At 37.6% G+C, this 19,294-nt stretch overlaps 1 protein-coding gene across 1 annotated transcript; it reads right to left on the reverse strand.

Moving 5' to 3' along the window:
• Positions 1–815: 815 nt before the first annotated feature.
• On the reverse strand, positions 816–9,038 carry LOC116257169 (stigma-specific STIG1-like protein 1). The gene is made up of 3 exons (XM_031633781.1): positions 9,032–9,038; positions 7,474–7,744; positions 816–927 (listed from the first exon to the last, which is right to left on the reverse strand). Exons 1-3 carry the CDS (start codon positions 9,036–9,038, stop codon positions 816–818), a joined length of 390 nt encoding a protein of 129 aa, XP_031489641.1.
• Positions 9,039–19,294: the final 10,256 nt, after the last annotated feature.

Consider the following 19,294-nt stretch of genomic DNA (forward strand, 5'->3'; position numbering starts at 1 on the left):
ACTCATTTGAGTTAAATATATGCATATGAACTTTGGCGAGACAAAAATTTTTCATTAGAGAGGACAAACAAAATTTTAACAAGGGCTGGAATATAACTTTTTAAGATTTTATATAACCTAAATGATTTTTTTTTTAAATTACATGTAAATTGTTTTTTTTTAAATTGTAGGGGACATCATGGCAGCCCCTGAATATGAACCTAGCCAAACCATATGATGGGAGTATCCAATGGCACATGCTCATGTAGGATTTGCTGATTTACATACTAATGCTTCATAGTAATTTAATTAGTAATTCATTTATTTATATATTGGTGCCCCTTAACTATTAACTTTTTGAAGGTTCTGCGCTACAATCAGAAATTTCTACCCCCACCTTTAGATGTAGTATTCGAGAAGATGCTTTGAAGGGGAAGGCAAGCAACTGGCATAATCCTCTCGACCACAACTCCTTATCACACAGTGTGAAGCGCCGAACACCAACACTGTAGACACTGAGGAAAGAACATTGGGTATACCGATCATAAACCAAACTCCAACAGTAGATTCACATTACAAATTACAATGAGAGAAGGAGACAAAATGATTGTGAAGAGAAGTCACAGAGAAATAGGAATGGAAAAGAATGCAAAACAAAATACAAACAAACAAACAAACAAACAAAAGGAGGCATCTTAAACGAAGGCCATACAGTATAACATAAACTAAGTACGCAAGTTGAAACTGAAAAAGAGAGGTGGCACAATGTAGCACCACATTTTAATGCCAATAACATTCAAGGGAGCAGTGCTTCGTAAACATCACCACAGCAAGCACTAAGCGTAGCCACACATGCCATATAGGCAGTAGGACCCCTTACGGCACTTGTTCCCGCATCTCCCGCAGTTCTTTCTATCGAACGCCAGATTCACGCACCTCCCCTTGCAGCTGATGAAAGTTAATGCAAAATTAATTCAGCTGCCTTTTTGAAGAATGTGAACGGTTTAACTTTTGGGTTCTCCAAAAGTTCCATCGTTCCAAGACAGGTGCCCCTTCACCATGCCTATTTTAATTTTCAGTTTTTTGTTTTTAATATGGTCATTATATTTTTAGTTTTTTGTTTTTAATATGTCCATAATGACCATAGTGGAATTACCAAGAGTCAATGTCATTTATTTTTTAGTTTTTTTTACATGTATAAATATGGCCCTTTGGGTTGGCCAAAGTATGTGGGAGAAAGCATTTCAAGTGTGCTCCAATTTTTTAGTGTTGTGTGCTCTTATCACGTGTCATGCCTTTGTGATCACTTGTACAAACAAGTGCTCGATTAGTGTGTTGTGTTCTTGTATTGTGTCATTTACATGAGCACAAGAAGAGGACGTGCAGGCAGGTCATTCCTTTTGCTAACAGTGGTATCAGAGCCAGGTCGATTGTGTTGTCGTGATTGCTGGTAAAATTTCAAAAGAGAAGCCTGCAAGGTAAAGTCTGCACATAACTTGTTCGATAAAATTTCTGTGGAAAATTTTTGTTCATTATGGCAAATGGCATGTCCACTTCGAATATTTTTCAATCGCTCATACCTATATTTAGTGGTGATAATTATGGTTTTTGGAGCATAAAAATGAAGACTTTCTTTTTGTCACAAGATCTTTGGGATTTAGTTGAGAATGACTATATAGAAAGTGCAGAGAGCTCAAAACAAGGAGAATAGACAGTTGAATCAAGAGAGCAACAGAAGAATGATTGAAATGCCTTGCTTGTTCTTCAACAAGCTGTATGTGAGACTATCTTTCCTCGAATTGCTGGTGCTACTAGTTCAAATGAAGCTTGGACTATTCTCGAACGAGAATATCATGGTGATAAGAAGGTAATGACAGTGAAACTCCAAATCCTCCGTAAAGAGTTTGAGACATTGTTTATGAAAAACAATGAAACAGTCCAAGATTTTTTTTCAAGAGCTTTCATAATTATGAATGAGATGAAAACCTTTGGAGAGGTTGTTAGCAACCAGAAAATTGTAGAAAAAATATTGAGGAGCTTACCATCTGTGGTTACGGCTATAGAAGAGTCTAAGGATTTGACTGCATACTCTACTAATGAACTATTGGGTTCTCTTTTAGCCCATGAACAAAGAATGGACAGGTCAACTTAGAAAAATGTTGAACAAGCATTCCAAGCTCAAGTCAAGTTGGATGACTTTAGCAAAGAGAGAAAGGGAGCAACTATACGAAAGAATGCATATCGCGGGTGAGATAGAGGTAACTATCGTGGACGTGGACGAGGAAGATTTGAGGCAGTCAGAAACAAGTCAGGAGGAGGTGACACTAACAATAAAAAACATGGCCACAAAAACAGGTATTGTGTTTTTTGCAAAAGAAATGGTCATACTGAAGCGTACTGTTGGGATAAAGCAAAACAACAAGCTAATATATTGGAAGAGAAAGAAGAAGATGGTAACTTATTTTTTACTCATACAGAGTCAAATGAAAATATTGATCATGTATGGTTTTTAGATAGTGGATGCAGTAATCATATGACAGGAAGGAGAGGCTTGTTTTGTGACATTGATGAATCGGTGAAGCAACAAGTTCGACTTGGAGACAACAAAAAGGTACAAATTGATGGTAAAGGCACAATTGAGATATCAATTAAAGGTGGTACTAAAAGGTTGGTACATGATGTTTATTATATACCTAGATTAACATATAACTTACTAAGCGTTGGACAGTTAGCACAGAAAGGATATTTGATTTCATTTCATGATGATGTATGTGAAATCAAAAAGAAATGTTCTACCATGCCACCTATAGTTGTGTACATGACAAATAACAAAATGTTTCCAATCGAGCTTTCACACTTTGATGCATATACCTTAGTTGCAGACATGAATAAAGTGTCTAAGTTATGGCACTTAAGATATGGACACCTGCACTACAATGAAATGAAGTTATTGGGGTAGAAAAAATTAGTTGTTGGTTTACCTCGTCTTACCAAAAATGAAGATATTTGTGAAGCATGTGTGTATGGAAGACAATATCGTCTTCCATTTCCAGTTGGGAAAGCATGGAGAGAAAAAACTCCTTTAGAATTAGTGCATGTTGAGATTTATTGACCAACAGGAACTCCATCTTCGAATAATAGTAGATATTTTCTATTATTCATTGACGATTTTTCTCGCACGAGTTGGGTGTTTTTTCTTGTTAAAAAATCTGAAGCCTTTGAAAAATTCAAGGAATTTAAAGTGTTTGTAGAAAAAGAATGTGGACAACCTATAAAAAAATTTCGTACTGATAGAGGGGGAGAATTTTTGTCAAATGATTTTGACAATTTTTGCAAATTACATGGCATACGTAGACAGTTGACAGTAAGAAAAACTCCTCAACAAAATGGAGTAGCTGAAAGAAAAAACCGTATAGTGGTAGAGATGGCTCGTAGCATGTTGAATGAGAAGCATCTTCCAAATGAGTTTTGGGCTGAAGCAGTAGCTACAGCTTTGTATCTTCTCAACATATCACCAACCAAAGCAGCCTGCAATATGACTCCATATGAAGCATGGTGGACAAAAAAACCTGATGTAAGTAATTTGAAAGTTTTTGGATGCATTGCCTACTCTCTGCTTGATTCTACTATTCGAGACAAAATGGATAAAAAGAGTGAGAAATGTATTTTTGTGGGTTATAGTAATAACTCAAAAGGTTATAGACTATACAATCCAGTAACAAAGTCTTTAATCATTCGACGTGATATCATTTTTGATGAGAATAGATCATGGGAGTGGACAATAATAGAAGATCAACATATTCCATTTGTTGAATCAACTTCTCAATCAAATGCATCAACGTCAAGTGCTACTCATTCGAAAGAGACCAATTCAGATCATGAAGAAGATGTCGAAATAATTACAGATGGGTCTTCTCCACCAAGAAAGGTACGATCTTTACATGACATATATGCTTCTTGTTCATTTGCTTTTATGGTAACTGAACCATCATGTTATGAGGAAGCAAGTGGTAAAGAAGAATGAGAAAAAACAATGCAAGAAGAGATCGATACAATTAAGAGAAATGATACATGGCAGCTAGTAGATTTGCCACAAGGAAAGGAACCTATAAGTGTGAAATGGGTTTACAAATTGAAGTATAATGTTGATGGAGATGTGCAAAAATACAAGGCCAGACTAGTTGTCAGAGGGTATGTACAAAAATATGGCATTGATTCTTTTGAAACTTTTTTTCCTGTTGCTCGTTTTGAGACTATTAGGCTAGTATTGACATTTGCAGCTCACTTAAAATGGAAGGTATTTCAATTTGATGTCAAATCTGCCTTTTTGAATGGTGCTTTAGAAGAATATGTATATGTACATAAACCACAGGGCTTTGTCATAAGTGGACATGAGAAGAAAGTGTATAAGTTGAAGATGGCCCTTTATGGCCTCAAGCAAGCACCAAGAGCATGGTATGGGAGGCTTCACACATATCTTCACAAAAATGGGTTTCGACGTTGTGAGAGTGAACCTACATTATACTTGAAAAATGAAGGCATTGATATGCTTGTGGTATGTGTTTATGTAGATGACATTATCTACATGGGATCAAGTGATGTGCTCATTCAAAAATTCAAGGACAGTATGATAAGTGAGTTTAAAATGTCAGATTTGGGTTTATTGCATTTCTTCCTTGATCTTCAAGTTGTCCAAACAAATAATGACATTTTTATCTCTCAAGAAAAATATGCATTAAGCCTACTTAAGAGGTATAAAATGTTAGATTGCAAGTCGTGTTCTACTCCAATGAATGCAGGTGAAAAGTTGACTTTGTCTGATGGGACTGCTAAAGCCAATGAAACATTGTTTAGAGGTCTAGTTGGTGGCTTGTTATATTTGACTCATACACGACCAGATATTTTATTTGCTGTCAGCTTGGTATCCAGATTCATGCACAATCCATCATTACAACATTTGGGGGCAGCAAAACGTGTTTTGCGTTACATCCGTGAAACTACTGAATATAGAATTCGGTATAAATCAGATGTTTGTTATAACTTACTTGGTTACAATGATAGTGACTAGGCAGGAGCTGTAGATGATCGAAGGAGCACATGCGGTTATGTTTTTACACTTGGATAAGGTGCTATATTGTGGTGTTCAAAGAAGCAAAGTACAACGGCATTATCATCTTTAGAAGCGGAGTATATTGCTGCATCTGCAGCTACTTGTCAGGCAATTTGGATGCGCCGAGTTTTGGAAGATCTTGGTCAAAGTCAAACTGAAGGAACACCAATTCATTGTGACCACAAGGCAACTATAACAATGACAAGAAATCCGATTTACCATGGACAGACAAAACATATTGAACTTCGTCATCATTTCATTCATGAGATTGTTGGTAAAGGTCAAATCGCGTTGAAGTATTGCTCAACCAATGAGCAAGTTGTGGATGGGTTTACAAAGGCACTTTCATACCCAAAATTTATGAAGTTTCGGTCTCACCTTGGTGTTTCAAACTTTGCATTAAGGGGGAGTGATGAAAGTTAATGCAAAATTAATTCAGCTGCCTTTACGAAGAATGTGAACGGTTTAACTTTTGGGTTCTCCAAAAGTTTCATCGTTCCAAGACATGTGCCCCTTCACCTTGCCTATTTTAATTTTCAGTGTTTTGTTTTTAATATGGTCATTATATTTTTAGTTTTTTGTTTTTAATATGTCCATAATGACTATAGTGGAATTACCAAGAGTCAATGTCATTTATTTTTCAGTTTTTTTTACATGTATAAATATGGCCCTTTAGGTTGGCCAAAGTATGTGGGAGAAAGCATTTCAAGTGTGCTCCAAATTTTTAGTGTTGTGTGCTCTTATCACGTGTCATGCCTTTGTGATCACTTGTACAAACAAGTGCTCGATTAGTGTGTTGTGTTCTTGTGTTGTGTCATTCACAGGAGCACAAGAAGAGGACGTGCAGGCAGGTCATTCCTTTTGCTAACAGTGGTATCAGAGCCAGGTCGATTGTGTTGTCGTAATTGCTAGTAAAAGTGCAAAAGAGAAGCCTGCAAGGTAAAGTCTGCACATAACTTGTTCGATAAAATTTCTGTGGGAAATTTTTGTTCATTATGGCAAATGGCATGTCCACTTCAAGTATTTTTTAATCGCTCATACCTATATTTAGTGGTGATAATTATGGTTTTTGGAGCATAAAAATGAAGACTTTCTTTTTGTCACAAGATCTTTGGGATTTAGTTGAGAATGACTATATAGAAAGTGCAGAGATTTCAAAACAATGAGAAAAGACAGTTGAATCAAGAGAGCAACGAAAGAATGATTCAAAAGCCTTGCTTGTTCTTCAACAAGCTGTATGTGAGACTATCTTTACTCGAATTGCTGGTGCTACTAGTTCAAATGAAGATTGGACTATTCTCAAACGAGAATATCATGGTGATAAGAAGGTAATGACAGTGAAACTCCAAATCCTCCGTAAAGAGTTTGAGACATTGTTTATGAAAAACAATGAATCAGTCCAAGATTTTTTTTCAAGAGCTTTCATAATTATGAATGAGATAAAAACCTTTGGAGAGGTTGTTAGCAACCAGAAAATTGTAGAAAAAATATTGAGGAGCTTACCGTCTAAGTTTGATCATGTGGTTACGGCTATAGAAGAGTCTAAGGATTTGACTGCATACTCTGCTAATGAACTATTGGGTTCTCTTTTATCCCATGAACAAAGAATGAACAGGTCAACTGAGAAAAATGTTGAACAAGCATTCGAAGCTCAAGTCAAGTTGGATGACTTTAGCAAAGAGAGAAAGGGAGCAACTGTACGAAAGAATGCATATCGCGGGTGAAGTAGAGGTAACTATCGTGGACGTGGATGAGGAAGATTTGGGGCAGTCAAATCGTGTTGAAGTATTGCTCAACCAATGAGCAAGTTGCGTATGGGTTTACAAAGACACTTTCATACCTAAAATTTATGAAGTTTCAGTCTCACCTTGGAGTTTCAAACTTTGCATTAAGGGGGAGTGATGAAAGTTAATGCAAAATTAATTCAGCTGCCTTTATGAAAAATGTGAACGGTTTAACTTTTGGGTTCTCCAAAAGTTCCATCGTTCCAAGACATGTGACACTTCACATTGCCTATTTTAATTTTCAGTTTTTTGTTTTTAATATGGTCATTATATTATCAGTTTTTTGTTTTTAATATGTCCATAATGACCATAGTGGAATTACCTAGAGTCAATGTCATTTATTTTTCAGTTTTTTGTACATGTATAAATATGGCCCTTTGGGTTGGCCAAAGTATGTGGTAGAAAGCATTTCAAGTGTGCTCCAAATTATTAGTGTTGTGTGCTCTTATCACGTGTCATGCCTTTGTGATCACTTGTACAAACAAGTGGTCGATTAGTTTGTTGTGTTCTTGTGTTGTGTCATTCATAGGAGCAAAAGAAGAGGACGTGCAGGCAGGTCATTCCTTTTGCTAACAGCAGCACGTCTTCGTCAACCTGCACCTCCTCCCACATTTGCCACAGTTGAGGAGATCGGTCTTCTGATCCACACAATTCTTGTGGCAGCTGTCAGGGCCAGGGCTTCCCTTCAGTTTGCATATCTTCCGTTTCTTGTCGCACCTTTGCGGCTTCCGGGATCTGGCCAGGTACCGGCGCAGTCTGAGCGACGGCAGGTCGCCAGAGTAAGGCTCCTTTTCGGCGGTGGGGTCCTCACTGCCGCCAACTGGAGAATTAGCCAGTACTGCTTGGGCTCTTAGTTGCTGGCATGACTGGGCTTGAGTTTGCCAGTCAGGCTTAGCTCATAGCGACTTGGTCTATGCAAGATAATTAATGATTGTTATAATGAAATAGACCGAGTCTAAATCGTCATGTGTAATCACACACTGAATCCAACATTCACAATCAATGGAATGTGAAGTCACGTATGATTAGTTGTAAAAACAACATATTAGTTTCAATAAGTCATTATATAAAACCTACTTATTCAGCCTTCATGTTTACCAAACGTACTGAATTAATCACAATTAATTAACACAAATTCATTTAAAATATAAATGTAAATAACAATTAAAAAAATATTAGTAACGTAGAATGGATTTAATTAAAAATTTATGTATTAAACCATTGTATTTGCAAGTCCAGTAGCGTGTTCTAACATTTCTTTTAACAGAGAACCCCCAAAAGCCTAGTGAATTATGTTTTGCCACAAAAACAGAATTATGTCTACATTCTAGAGAGAGAGAGAGAACGAAGTTACTGGAGAAAATTTACTCTACCTCTTCGTGTGGACATAATAATAAGTCAAGGTTTGTAGGAGCTCTCACACAGAGCAAGGAAAAAAGAAAAAGGCGTGGAGTAAATCACAATTGACTCTTTCAATTAACATTGAACTTTTATTCTTTCTAGTAATTAAATCAATATTGGGATGAGAGATGGCGTATCGCTGTTAAATTTTAACAGCCTAAAATTTGAAGTTCATTGGACCTGACCAATATATTTGAACTGAAGTTACAAAAACAAAGAAAAAAAATTAATGGCAGCAAATGTGAGGGCCATTTACAACTTTTAGAAAAAAAAAAAAAAGCAAAGGATGTTTTTCAGAAGTATGAGACACAAGGTTGGGCATCAAAGCGGAAATTTTCTAAATATATTTGTGTAGCCCAAACAAACAAAAAAAAAAGTTTATTTTCTTATTGATAGATTAGGGTAATTTTTTTTTTTGTATATTGACGCTCTTTAAAGTTTAAATTTTATAACTTATGTCTCGTAGCCAGAATTTTTTAGAACTGTCCCTGGTCGAAAGACTTAGTTGCTACTTGCTAGAGCCCAGAGTTATATAATTATGGCAAGTTAGCTACTCAATCCGGTTACCTTGAGTTCCGTTTAATATTGCATATACATTTATGCTTTGACCTAACATTATTGCCATTAAGATTTGAGTAATATATATACATATATATATATATATATATATATATATATATATAGTAATTGGTATGTCCCAGAATACAAACCAGACTACTTAAATACAATGATTATGGTGCACTTTGTGTGGTCCAACCTGGCATTTACGCTTTCAAGGTTGAACGACTCTTCTAACATTGATATTTTGATGGTGGAGAAATCTCCATCTTTCATAACAACAAACTATAACATGTTTCGTATTAAATTAGTTTTGATATACACATTAGGATGTTTTTATTTTGTTTAAAATATCTTCAGCAAAACAATTGAATAATCTGGTTTTTTCTCTGACCTAACGGTCTGGGATGGTGTGTGTGTGCGTCTCTATATATATATATATGAAACCTCTATATGTTTGACAAGACATAATTAATAACATATGTTCTTGTGAGATGTATGTAAGATTTAATGATTATGCACAATTTTCTTTTGTATAATTTCACTCAAAATCCCAACATTTTGATCATAATCCAGGCCTTCCGGGCAATACCCAGCTTAGCTTTTGGTGGCGACTATTTATAAGTTTCAACCTGGCCCCGGCCTCTGCCCCTTGTTGGGGCAGACCAGACTCAAGTTTTATTGGGCTCGAAGCTCAAACTTCGACTTAGACTTGGCTTTGCTCGGCTCGGCCTACATAATTCCGAGCTAGTCATAGGACTGACTGTAATTTGTGGGCTCTACAGTATTTGATGGAACCCCACTACACAATTTTGTACTGATTGAAGGGGACGCATAGAGAATATGCTTGGCCTGATTCGTGTAATTTCTCCCACTATCTTTTACACTCTCTATCAGGCTTTAATATATATACTCCTTCCACTGTCCCAACTATTCTCCATCACAGGTTATATTCAAATTAGAGTCAATTATGAAAAAAATACTTAATGATCAGCATGTATGAGTGATATCACTTAATCGAAAGCATATAATGCCCTGATGGTGTAGTCGAATAAGAAAATTGGGATCAAGTCACTACTTGTGTGAGTCACCCATCATCACGAAACACATGACTGGTTTTGCCAGAGTGGTCGATAGAATGCGTTGACAACTAGATGAAAGACTTTAATGTCTGGTTGACTTATGTTTATTAAACTTTTTCATTGGTACTAGTTGGGATGCTGAAACTCTTACCCTTGCCCATCCCCAATAGCATGTGATTGCTTTTGGTGGCTTGGGATCGGCGTCGAGGCCTAGGCATCGGGTTGGCCCGGCCCGACACCCGAAAATCGAGTTCAAGCCAGGCTCGAAACCCCACATCCGAGCATGTGCCCAGCTTGGTTAAAACAAAAAAAATATTAATGTAAAACCAAAATTTTTAAATATAAAATATTTTTTAGTAATAAAAAATGTATCATTATTAAATAAAATTAATATTAAAAAATAAATTGGTCCCGATGCCCAGGCTTAGTCCTGCTGTGCTTTTCATTGGAACTAGAGATTAAGGGGGTATTTGGATGACATCCATCTCTAACCCAATTTTGTAAAAACTAGCTTTTATGAAAACCAAGTTTTTCAATAAGTTTTAGAAACTTGGCTTTTATGTTTTGGAGACATCCAAAACTTGATTTTGAATAGCTTATTGGGGATCAGGCTTGTCACTTTCTCTTACAAAGCCAGGTTTTCTTAAAATTGGGTTTTCTTCAAACCAGTTTTGTTGGCACCCAAACACTCCAAAAACGTGGTTTTGGAGGGCAAAACTATGTTTTGTTTTGCATTCAAAACGTGGATTTCAAGTGTCACCCAAGCATCCCCTTGAGATTTTTGAAAAAAAAAAGGTTCTTTATAGTCTTTTTACTTTTTCAATTTCCCCACCCATCAAACATATTTTGTATAGCGAAAAGAGTTCCAACTTATTTATTCAGGTGTGAGGTATCTACGTTTGGAGCACACATCGGACCTATCAAGTTGTCGTCTCGTGGAGAAACCACACGGATGGTCAATGGATCATGGATAACTCGTCAGTGACCCATTTTAAAGACTGGATCTGCGAAAAAATGGGAAAAGAAAAAAGAAAACGGGCCATACCGATGAGTGCAACTAAGGCGAAACGTCAAGAACATGGGGAATGGGGATGCAAACATGGGCTGCTTGCAGGCCATATACATTGCATGTCCTGTTTTCCCAGGAACGCCAAGTTGGAACGCTCTGTCCTCCCTTATTCTCTCCAACATGGCAGATAAGAACTCCCAGCTCCGTGGGTACCATTAGTATGCAACGAAAATAAAAGAAGTAAATGTCAATATTATATTAAATTTTGTAGAAAATGTGGTATTGATAAATAAAATTAATATATGTCAATATAAGATGAAAAAAAAAAACTATTATTTGTTTGTCATCAGCTTAGCTCGGTAAAAAGTTTGCGCCTCTCTAAATCCTTTGATTTGGATACTTTTTTTTTTTTTACTTCTTTATGATGTATAGGTATATTGGATCTATCATAAGGACCGTTTGATGAATGAAACCCGAGTAAAGAAGAAGTTCCATCATTCCTGGTTATAGGATGTCAGTGGATCAGATCTAAATTGGATATCCTTTTTTTCGGATATTCACATATTCAGATTTCAAGATATGAATAAAAAAAGTCATATCAGAATCCAAATCCAAAATCTGATTTCATGATCCGTATCCGCTTTTTCTGATATTCACATATTCGTATTCAAAGATGAACAAAGAAAAGTCATATCCAAATTCACAATCCGAATCTGATTTTTATATTCGTACTTGAATGCAAATCCGAATTTTGAACCAAATGTGGCCAATTTTCAAAATGTAACCGATGTGAATATAGAATATTTATTTAAAACTAAATCCGTTAAATCTGAGTATGGTCATGTATATCGAAACTAGAATCTCCTCGGATGTCATTTCCTAAATCTGAATCAGCGGTTCCCTGAGTAAAACATTAAAAAAAAAACATCAGTTTGAAAATCAATGAGAATACTTGAAAATTATCTGTTAAAAAATAAAAACAGCATTGATTTAAAAAAGATTACCAAAATATTCAAAGCAGTACGTAGTTAAAACAGACATTATTACTGTTCTACAATCGGGCATCAAACTGGTTCGGTTGAAGCCAATTCAGGCGCTGATTCTGAAGACTGTAGCGCTTAGTGTATAAATATACGTAGGGACTTCCCCAAGATACACGTTTTCAAGGCAAGGTGAGCTTTATAAGGAACCAAAAGTTTCCTACTAGAACATTGGTCTCTGATCATATATGGTCATGAACAAGGTATGTTCTGCGTTCACAATCCCACAGAGAAATTTTTCAACCATTCTTTTATTGAAAGATAATTATTAAAACAGGCCAAGTGGTTACATATAAGGACATATGAATAGGTGATCCAGGTACGAGCAAATCTATTCATCAATAGGGCATTCTTCCAAGATAGGATCCTTTCTGTCAATTTTTTTTTTAAATTATTGTATGCGAGTAACATAATGATATATTCACCTTATTTGAGATTTAGTTCTTTTGAAGCAGGTTAGATATTGTTTCTGCCGATTTGTCCTGCTTGTCCTCTTATGTAGAGTGGAATATTAGGTTCGTGCCTTTAGCTAATAATCACTCCAAACTTTTGAAGCTCAAGATTCTAACTCCAGCATGCATTGGCGCTACAGGCCACCCTACACCAACCAAACTCTTCCTGACTCTACAGCGCAAAAATATGATTTTGGATATTATCCGGTTCCTTGATTATATTCTGAAACAAATAAGCCTGGTTAATTTGATCAGGAATTAGAGCCCAATTAGTCATCAAACTTGAGTCCGTTAATGAACGATCTTCTTACTGGTTCCAATCCCTATCTGATTCCTGGGGTATGTGAAAACTCCAACTCGGCTGTGTATTGTTTATATAGGAATCCAAATCTAATACCAAGAATGCTAGAAGAACGAAGTATCTCTATGATTGGATGTGAGTAGGAAAAGTATTTTGTCCTACTTCTTGGTGAAGTTGTTGTATCTCATTAGAGGAACCCGGTAATAATAATGTCTAATTCAATTAGGTTGTGTTTGATGGCCTTGGATCTGCATAAAAATGTGTGTTTTAGGAGAGCATGGATTTTAAATCCACTCCAACCATAGATTTAAGGTGGGATGGGGGGAGGTCTGACCTTAAATCCATGAATCTAAGATCCCAAAATTTTAGATCACTATAGATCTCAGATCCGTGATAAAACGATCATAACCTTATGATCCAAATATTGATTAAAAAGCTTAGAAATAAAGGGTGGGCAATAGGTTGGGTACTCAATGCATAGTTGGGTATTTCACTTGTAATGGACCAGACTTGGGTTTGTTATTAAACACCTGGATCGGCCCGATCCAAATATTCACCAGATTGGGTTGACCGGAGTTGGGTATTGTGGGGCCGACTTGGCGGGTATATATATGTGTGTATGTGTGTGCCATCTATTTCCTTGTGTATGTGTGCCATCTTTAGCATACGACACCAGCAATCGTTTCACTTAGAAATTATTGGTGCATTGTTCATGCACTTATTTGGAAACTTTCATGGCACTTTAAAACCTCTTGATCCATCGCTTAGGGTTTTTTAAATACTAAAATATGAAATATTAAGGGTTTCAAATATAGGTGGACATCCAACCAAACTGCCCGCCACTTTACTGTTTTGAGATTTTTTTCCTTTATAAATAGAGAGACGCTACCCGCCACTCTTACTTGCAAGCGCATCATAGACCACCTGAACATCAATCTTTCTTCTTCTGCTCCTGTGATGGAAGCTAGAGTGACATGAATTCCTTGGTTCTTCTTCTCCTGATGTTAATCTTCAGTCATGGTACTGAGATCTCCTATTGTTGCTTTGTTATCTCACTTTATTCTTTCCCCTTGTTTCTACAGTCGTAATCTCGAGTCCTGCCTATACTTTTATGCTGCATATCTTGAAATTGTGAATATATTTTTCTTTCTTGTCAGCTTCAATCTTCACAAATAACTTCTCATTTTGTTTTCGTGTTTTGACATTATTTTCAGGGTCATTCGTGAAGGTGGTAAACGGGCAGGTACTTTTCTACATTCTGAAATGATTAATGTACTTGTTTTAGAATCAAATGGTTCCGATAAACTACCCGCTTCAGTACTCCATACTTTCTGCCTCGTTCTTCTTTTCTTTTGGTTTCCAATTTGAGTTTCTCAAGAATGACAGTGCCCTGTTTGTCTCCTTTCCATTTTTTTTTTTTACTATTGTTAGTGCTAAGCAAATGGTCCCAATTAACCATGTCTAATCATCAAATAGTATATCTCAAATAAATGAATGCTGAGATTTCTTTCCTTACCATTGCTTCTTGCAACAGAATTACTTGACTACGATGCTACATATATATTAGTTCTTCTACCCTTAAATAGGCATTTCTATTTTTTCTGCTCTATTACTTCTTGAAATTACAAATTCCATAGCTGATTTCTTTTTCCAATAGATCAATTGTACTTTATGTATATACCTTCCAATTTAACGTTTCAACTTGTTATTAAAAGAAATTACTGGTGCCCAAAAGTGTTAGAGGTTCATGATTAAGTGAACTGGCTTAAAATTTCTAAGTGTCCACCTGTACCATACTAAATTCGACTCTGACCTGATCATCTGTAATGTATTTTGCTGTTCCGGATTTGATCCATCTCCTGTACTCAGATCATTTGTTAAAGAAGGTTTATAACTAATTAAGGGGAGTGTCTGATGAGCAGAATAGTTTTCAACATAAAGAAACTCACTCTTCATATTGCCTCTTAGTTTAAAGGGAAAAAGAAAATCCATCAAATGCCACTTAAAGATTTTATACTTCAAAATGAAATCTATAACACAGCTTGGTTGTGAACAGAAGCACACATGGTGCATAGCGAGGCCCTCTAGTGAAGAAACTATGCTTCAGAACAACATTGATTTTGCTTGCTCCAATGGCGTCGACTGCAGCGTCCTGGCTTCAGGGCAGGCCTGCTCTCTCCCAGACACCATAATCAACCATGCCTCCGTTGTCATGAACCTCTACTACAGTGCCAATGGCAGGCAGCCCCACACTTGTAGCTTTGGCAATTCTGGCCTGATCACCACTGTCGACCCAAGTAAGCCTTCCCTCTCTCTCTCTCTCTCTCTCTCGATATATATATATATATATAATACAGAAAAAATAAAAATGAGCAGACCAACTTCAAATGTCAGGTGTGATAGCATTTGAAGTGCCAAATGTTTTTGCAATAAGTGAATTCTATGTAATTACTGGGCTTTTGTATTGTAGGCCCATGTTTGCAGGTTATGGGAATTTACTTTAAGCTGTTAGTTGACAACTTTTCCATTGAAAGAGCAGTTCTTATTAGGAAAATCATAAAGTTTATTCCCTTTGTTTTTGGAATTGTAAACAAAAGGTAAGCCTGAAATGGAAATCTCCCTATTCCTTAGGTGGGAGTGAACTTGAAATGCCAAGCAGAAACTAATGCAGTTCCTGTTTTGCAGGCTATGGCAGCTGTGTCTATCCGTAAAGATGCTATAGCAGGAGAAAATGAAGTAGAATCTGTAAGATCATTTGGTGGGCCAGCATATGTCTATGAGGAATTTCAGACATTATGGCTGTCTTAACGTAAATATCCGCTTAAGTGATTGCATTTTGGGATATTACGTCATTTTAGATGGTATGGGGTAATTTTGAAATGTATAGATACCAGTACGGAATTACGGACTCTTTGATGGGTTGAATCCGTAATTGTCCTTATTATATAATGGTAGTGGTCCCTGGGGTCGTGCAAGGGTTTTTGCCAGAAACATTGGTTTCTAGGGTTTTCCTCTTCCCCATCTGAGAGAGACCTAAAGCGCGCCGCACGTACCCTAGAAGACCCTGCTGCGATCTTCCCGTGCACCAGATCAGATGGATTCTGGTACGCTTCCGCTTCAGTTTAAGGTTTCGTTTATTTCAATGATTTAGCAAGAGCATGATCCTGTTTAGGGTATATACGTTTGGTTTTGTATATGCGTTATGGGGAGAAATTCCAACATTTGGTATCAGAGCCTATGTTCTTCGTTAAATTGTTGAATTTTTTTGGATGATTTTGTACGTCTTGCCGTTGGGTTCATCCCTGTCCTTCGGCTGCAAGTATTGTTTTCAAAAAAAAAAAAATTTTAGGGTTGAGGGCGTGCGACGGAAGCCGTCGGGCTTCCGTTGCAGCCATGAGGAGGATTGGGCAAGGGGACGGCCGGATCGGTGGGCGTCCATCGCTGGTAGGCGATGGCAGGCTTCCGGTAGTCGTGAGGAAACCCCGACGGCGGCCACCCACACTGTGGGTGGCCTGCGGTGCCCTCTACGCCTCAGATGCAACCGTAAGGGCAGGAACAAGGGAAAACGGCGGCATACAGGGCGATGGCCGGTCATAGGCCTGCCGGCGACTTTCATGTCGCCGGACGGGGCCGTGCGACCCTCAGGCGTCCACCCACGGTCTCCGGCGGGCCGCCGGTGGCTTCGTCGCCGCTGCAACACACAAAAAAACGACAAGAAAAGGGGCAGATGTTCAAAACAGAGAAAACCCGTGGAATCCGGCGGCTTGCGGCAGGCATCGGCCCGCCATCGCCGCCACCGACGTCCGGCGGCCCTTGCGGCACCCGCTGGCGCCCACCCAAGGCTCCCGGAGGTCTGCCGGTGGTGAATCCGCCGTTCGCTGCCGTTCGGCGTCAGGCAGGCGAACGGCGGTTTCGGTCGAGTGGAGACGACGCTCGGGCGGTCTAGCCGGGTCGGTTCGGGTCGGGTCTTGACAGACCCGATCCGGATCCAACAGTTTTTAAAAAAAAAAAAAAAATTTGTTTGCCGCCTCGCGCCCGAGCCCCGTTTAATTATAAAGAAACGGTTCATCATTGTCAAACCGGTTCTGTAAAGACTCGAACCGGTTCATTCGGTTTCAGACCGGTTCAATACGATTCAGAACCGATTCGGACCATTTTGAGACCGGTTAATTCAGTTTTTTAACCTATTTTTGCCATTTTTTTTTTAACTGGTTCATTGGGATTTAGAACCGATACGGTCTATTTTTGACCGGTACGTCCAATTTTTAGACTGGTTCAGCCCTATGTAGGGGTATGCGGGTGTTCTAATTGTGGTTTAAGAACGATACGGGCCATTTTAAGGCCGATTCAGTAGTTCTTGACCCTCTTAAGCACGATTATGATACTGGTTTATAAGTTTTGGACTCTTTTGGGCTCATTTCATTGAATCATTTTGGTTTTGGATTTAATGTAGGGCATACGCGTATGGTAATTTGTTTTATGCATCAGGTTTTGGATTCAATGAATGACAAATTTTGTATGTAAATTTTAATTCATGTATCATGTTTTGCATGTTATTAAAATTATGGGTGTACATTAGATGAATGTTCGGATTATGAATTTTGATCTTTGGCCATGTCTGTTGTTTGAAATGAGTACGTTTGTACTTTATGTCGCCAAAGTGACCTCTGTTGTACGAATTTGCTTGTTTTAAACATTAGATGATAGTATACTTGATCCATGCGAACAATGATCAGCCCAAAGGAGGATTGTTGTTTGGTCAGGTTTAAGTATACAAGGCAATGAATATGTGATAATTTTTCAGGTTTCCATGTGAATAGCGAGTCAATCCAAAGATAGGCTCGTTCTTTGACAGGGTTAATTATTCATATTCATTGTTGACTAAGAATACCACTTGCAGTTAGTATTTCAATCCAAAGATTGGATATTAACGTTGCACCGGTAACTTGTGATGGGATTTAGGTCATTGTATTTAAATTCATTTATATTTGTTGTTTCATCTTTGTGCATGTATTGATTGTGAGCATGTTTGGTATTTTTGTTGTTCTTTGTACAGTGAGTTCTGCTTCTATGATATCTGCAAATTTGAGTACTGTTCCTGAGTTAAATGGTTCGAATTTTAAGGACTGAAAAGAAACTGTTATGATTGTTCTGAGTTGTATGGATCTTGACCTTGCATTTAGGGAGTTGTGCCCACCTCATCCAACAGATCAAAGTTCCCATGAGGATAAGCGGTACTTTGAACGGTGGGAACGCTCAAACCGCATGTGTCTAATGATCATGAAGAGATCAATCCCAGAAAATTTTCGGGGATCTATTACTGAAAAGTCTAGTGCCAAGGCGTTCCTTGAAGAGATTGAAAAACGTTTTGCTAAAATTGAAAAGGCTGAAACAAGCACTCTTTTGAGTAAACTTGTGACGCTGATGTTTAAAGGAAAGGGGAACATACGGGAGCACATTATGGAAATGTCTCATCTTGTTTCAAAATTACAGGCACTAGGTCTGAGGTTACCTGAAGATTTTATAGTGCATATGGTTCTTCTTTCTCTTCCACCACAGTTTGGACAGTTTAAAGTTAGTTATAACTGTCAGAAGGAGAAATGGACTCTTAATGAGCTCATTTCGCACTGTGTGGAAGAAGAGGAGAGATTGAAGCATGATAGGATAGAAAGTGCTCACTTGGCTACTACGCCTAAAAGTAAGAAAAGAAAGACGGCTAAAGAAATTACAGTTGATCACGCATCCATCAAGAAACAAAAGAAGCATAAGGAAGGCAAATCAAGTTGCTTCTTTTGCAAGGGTGAAGGTCATATGAAGGAGGATTGTACTGAGTATCACGCATGGCGTGAAATGGAGGGTACACTTCTCACTTTGGGTTTGTTCTGAGGTTAATTTAATTTCAGTACCAAGGCACTTGTGGGTAGATTCGGTTGCTACTACTCACATAAGTGTTTATTGTGCAGGGCTGCCTAAATTGTCAGACGCCAATTGATGCTGAAAGATTCATCGATGAGGGCGATGACATGAAGGCGAAGATTGAAGCCATAGCAGATTTTTTGTTATCGTTAAAGACTGGTTGCTATTTGAATTTGACAAAAACTTATGTGGTACCGTCTTTTAGATGGAATTTGATTCATATTTCTTCATTGAACAAGTTTGGTTATTATTGTTCATTTGGAGAAAGTAAATTTAAGTTGTTTCTGCACTCAAATTTGATTGCCACTGGTTCTTTGTCTAGTAGCGATAACATTTATTTGCTTGATATGGTTGCTTCATATAATGAAATCTTGCATGTTACGTCTAGTGGTACTAAAAGTAAAATTAGCAAATTAGAATTCTATTATGTTGTGGCATTGGCGCTTAGGACATATCTCTGAAAAGAGAATATAAAGGCTCATGTCAAAAGGAATTCTGGAGTCCCTTGATTTTGCAGATTTTAGTGTTTGCATTGAATGTATAAAGGGAAAATGAACAAACATTAAGGGGTTATAAGTTTTATAATCCATTCAGTAAGTCTTTCTTTGAAAAGGAAAATGCCCATTTCTTTGAGGATATTGAGTTTGGGGAGGTGATCAGGT

The sequence above is a fragment of the Nymphaea colorata genome, chromosome 7, assembly GCF_008831285.2.
Source record: "Nymphaea colorata isolate Beijing-Zhang1983 chromosome 7, ASM883128v2, whole genome shotgun sequence".
Taxonomy (NCBI): domain Eukaryota; kingdom Viridiplantae; phylum Streptophyta; class Magnoliopsida; order Nymphaeales; family Nymphaeaceae; genus Nymphaea; species Nymphaea colorata.

Excerpts from the sequence above, each read along its gene's own strand:
- LOC116257169 (XM_031633781.1), bottom strand. Across the intron at positions 928-7,473 it reads TGTGGCAAATGTGGGAGGAG|CTGCAAGGGGAGGTGCGTGA; the intron begins GTGCAGGTTGAC and ends AACTTTCATCAG.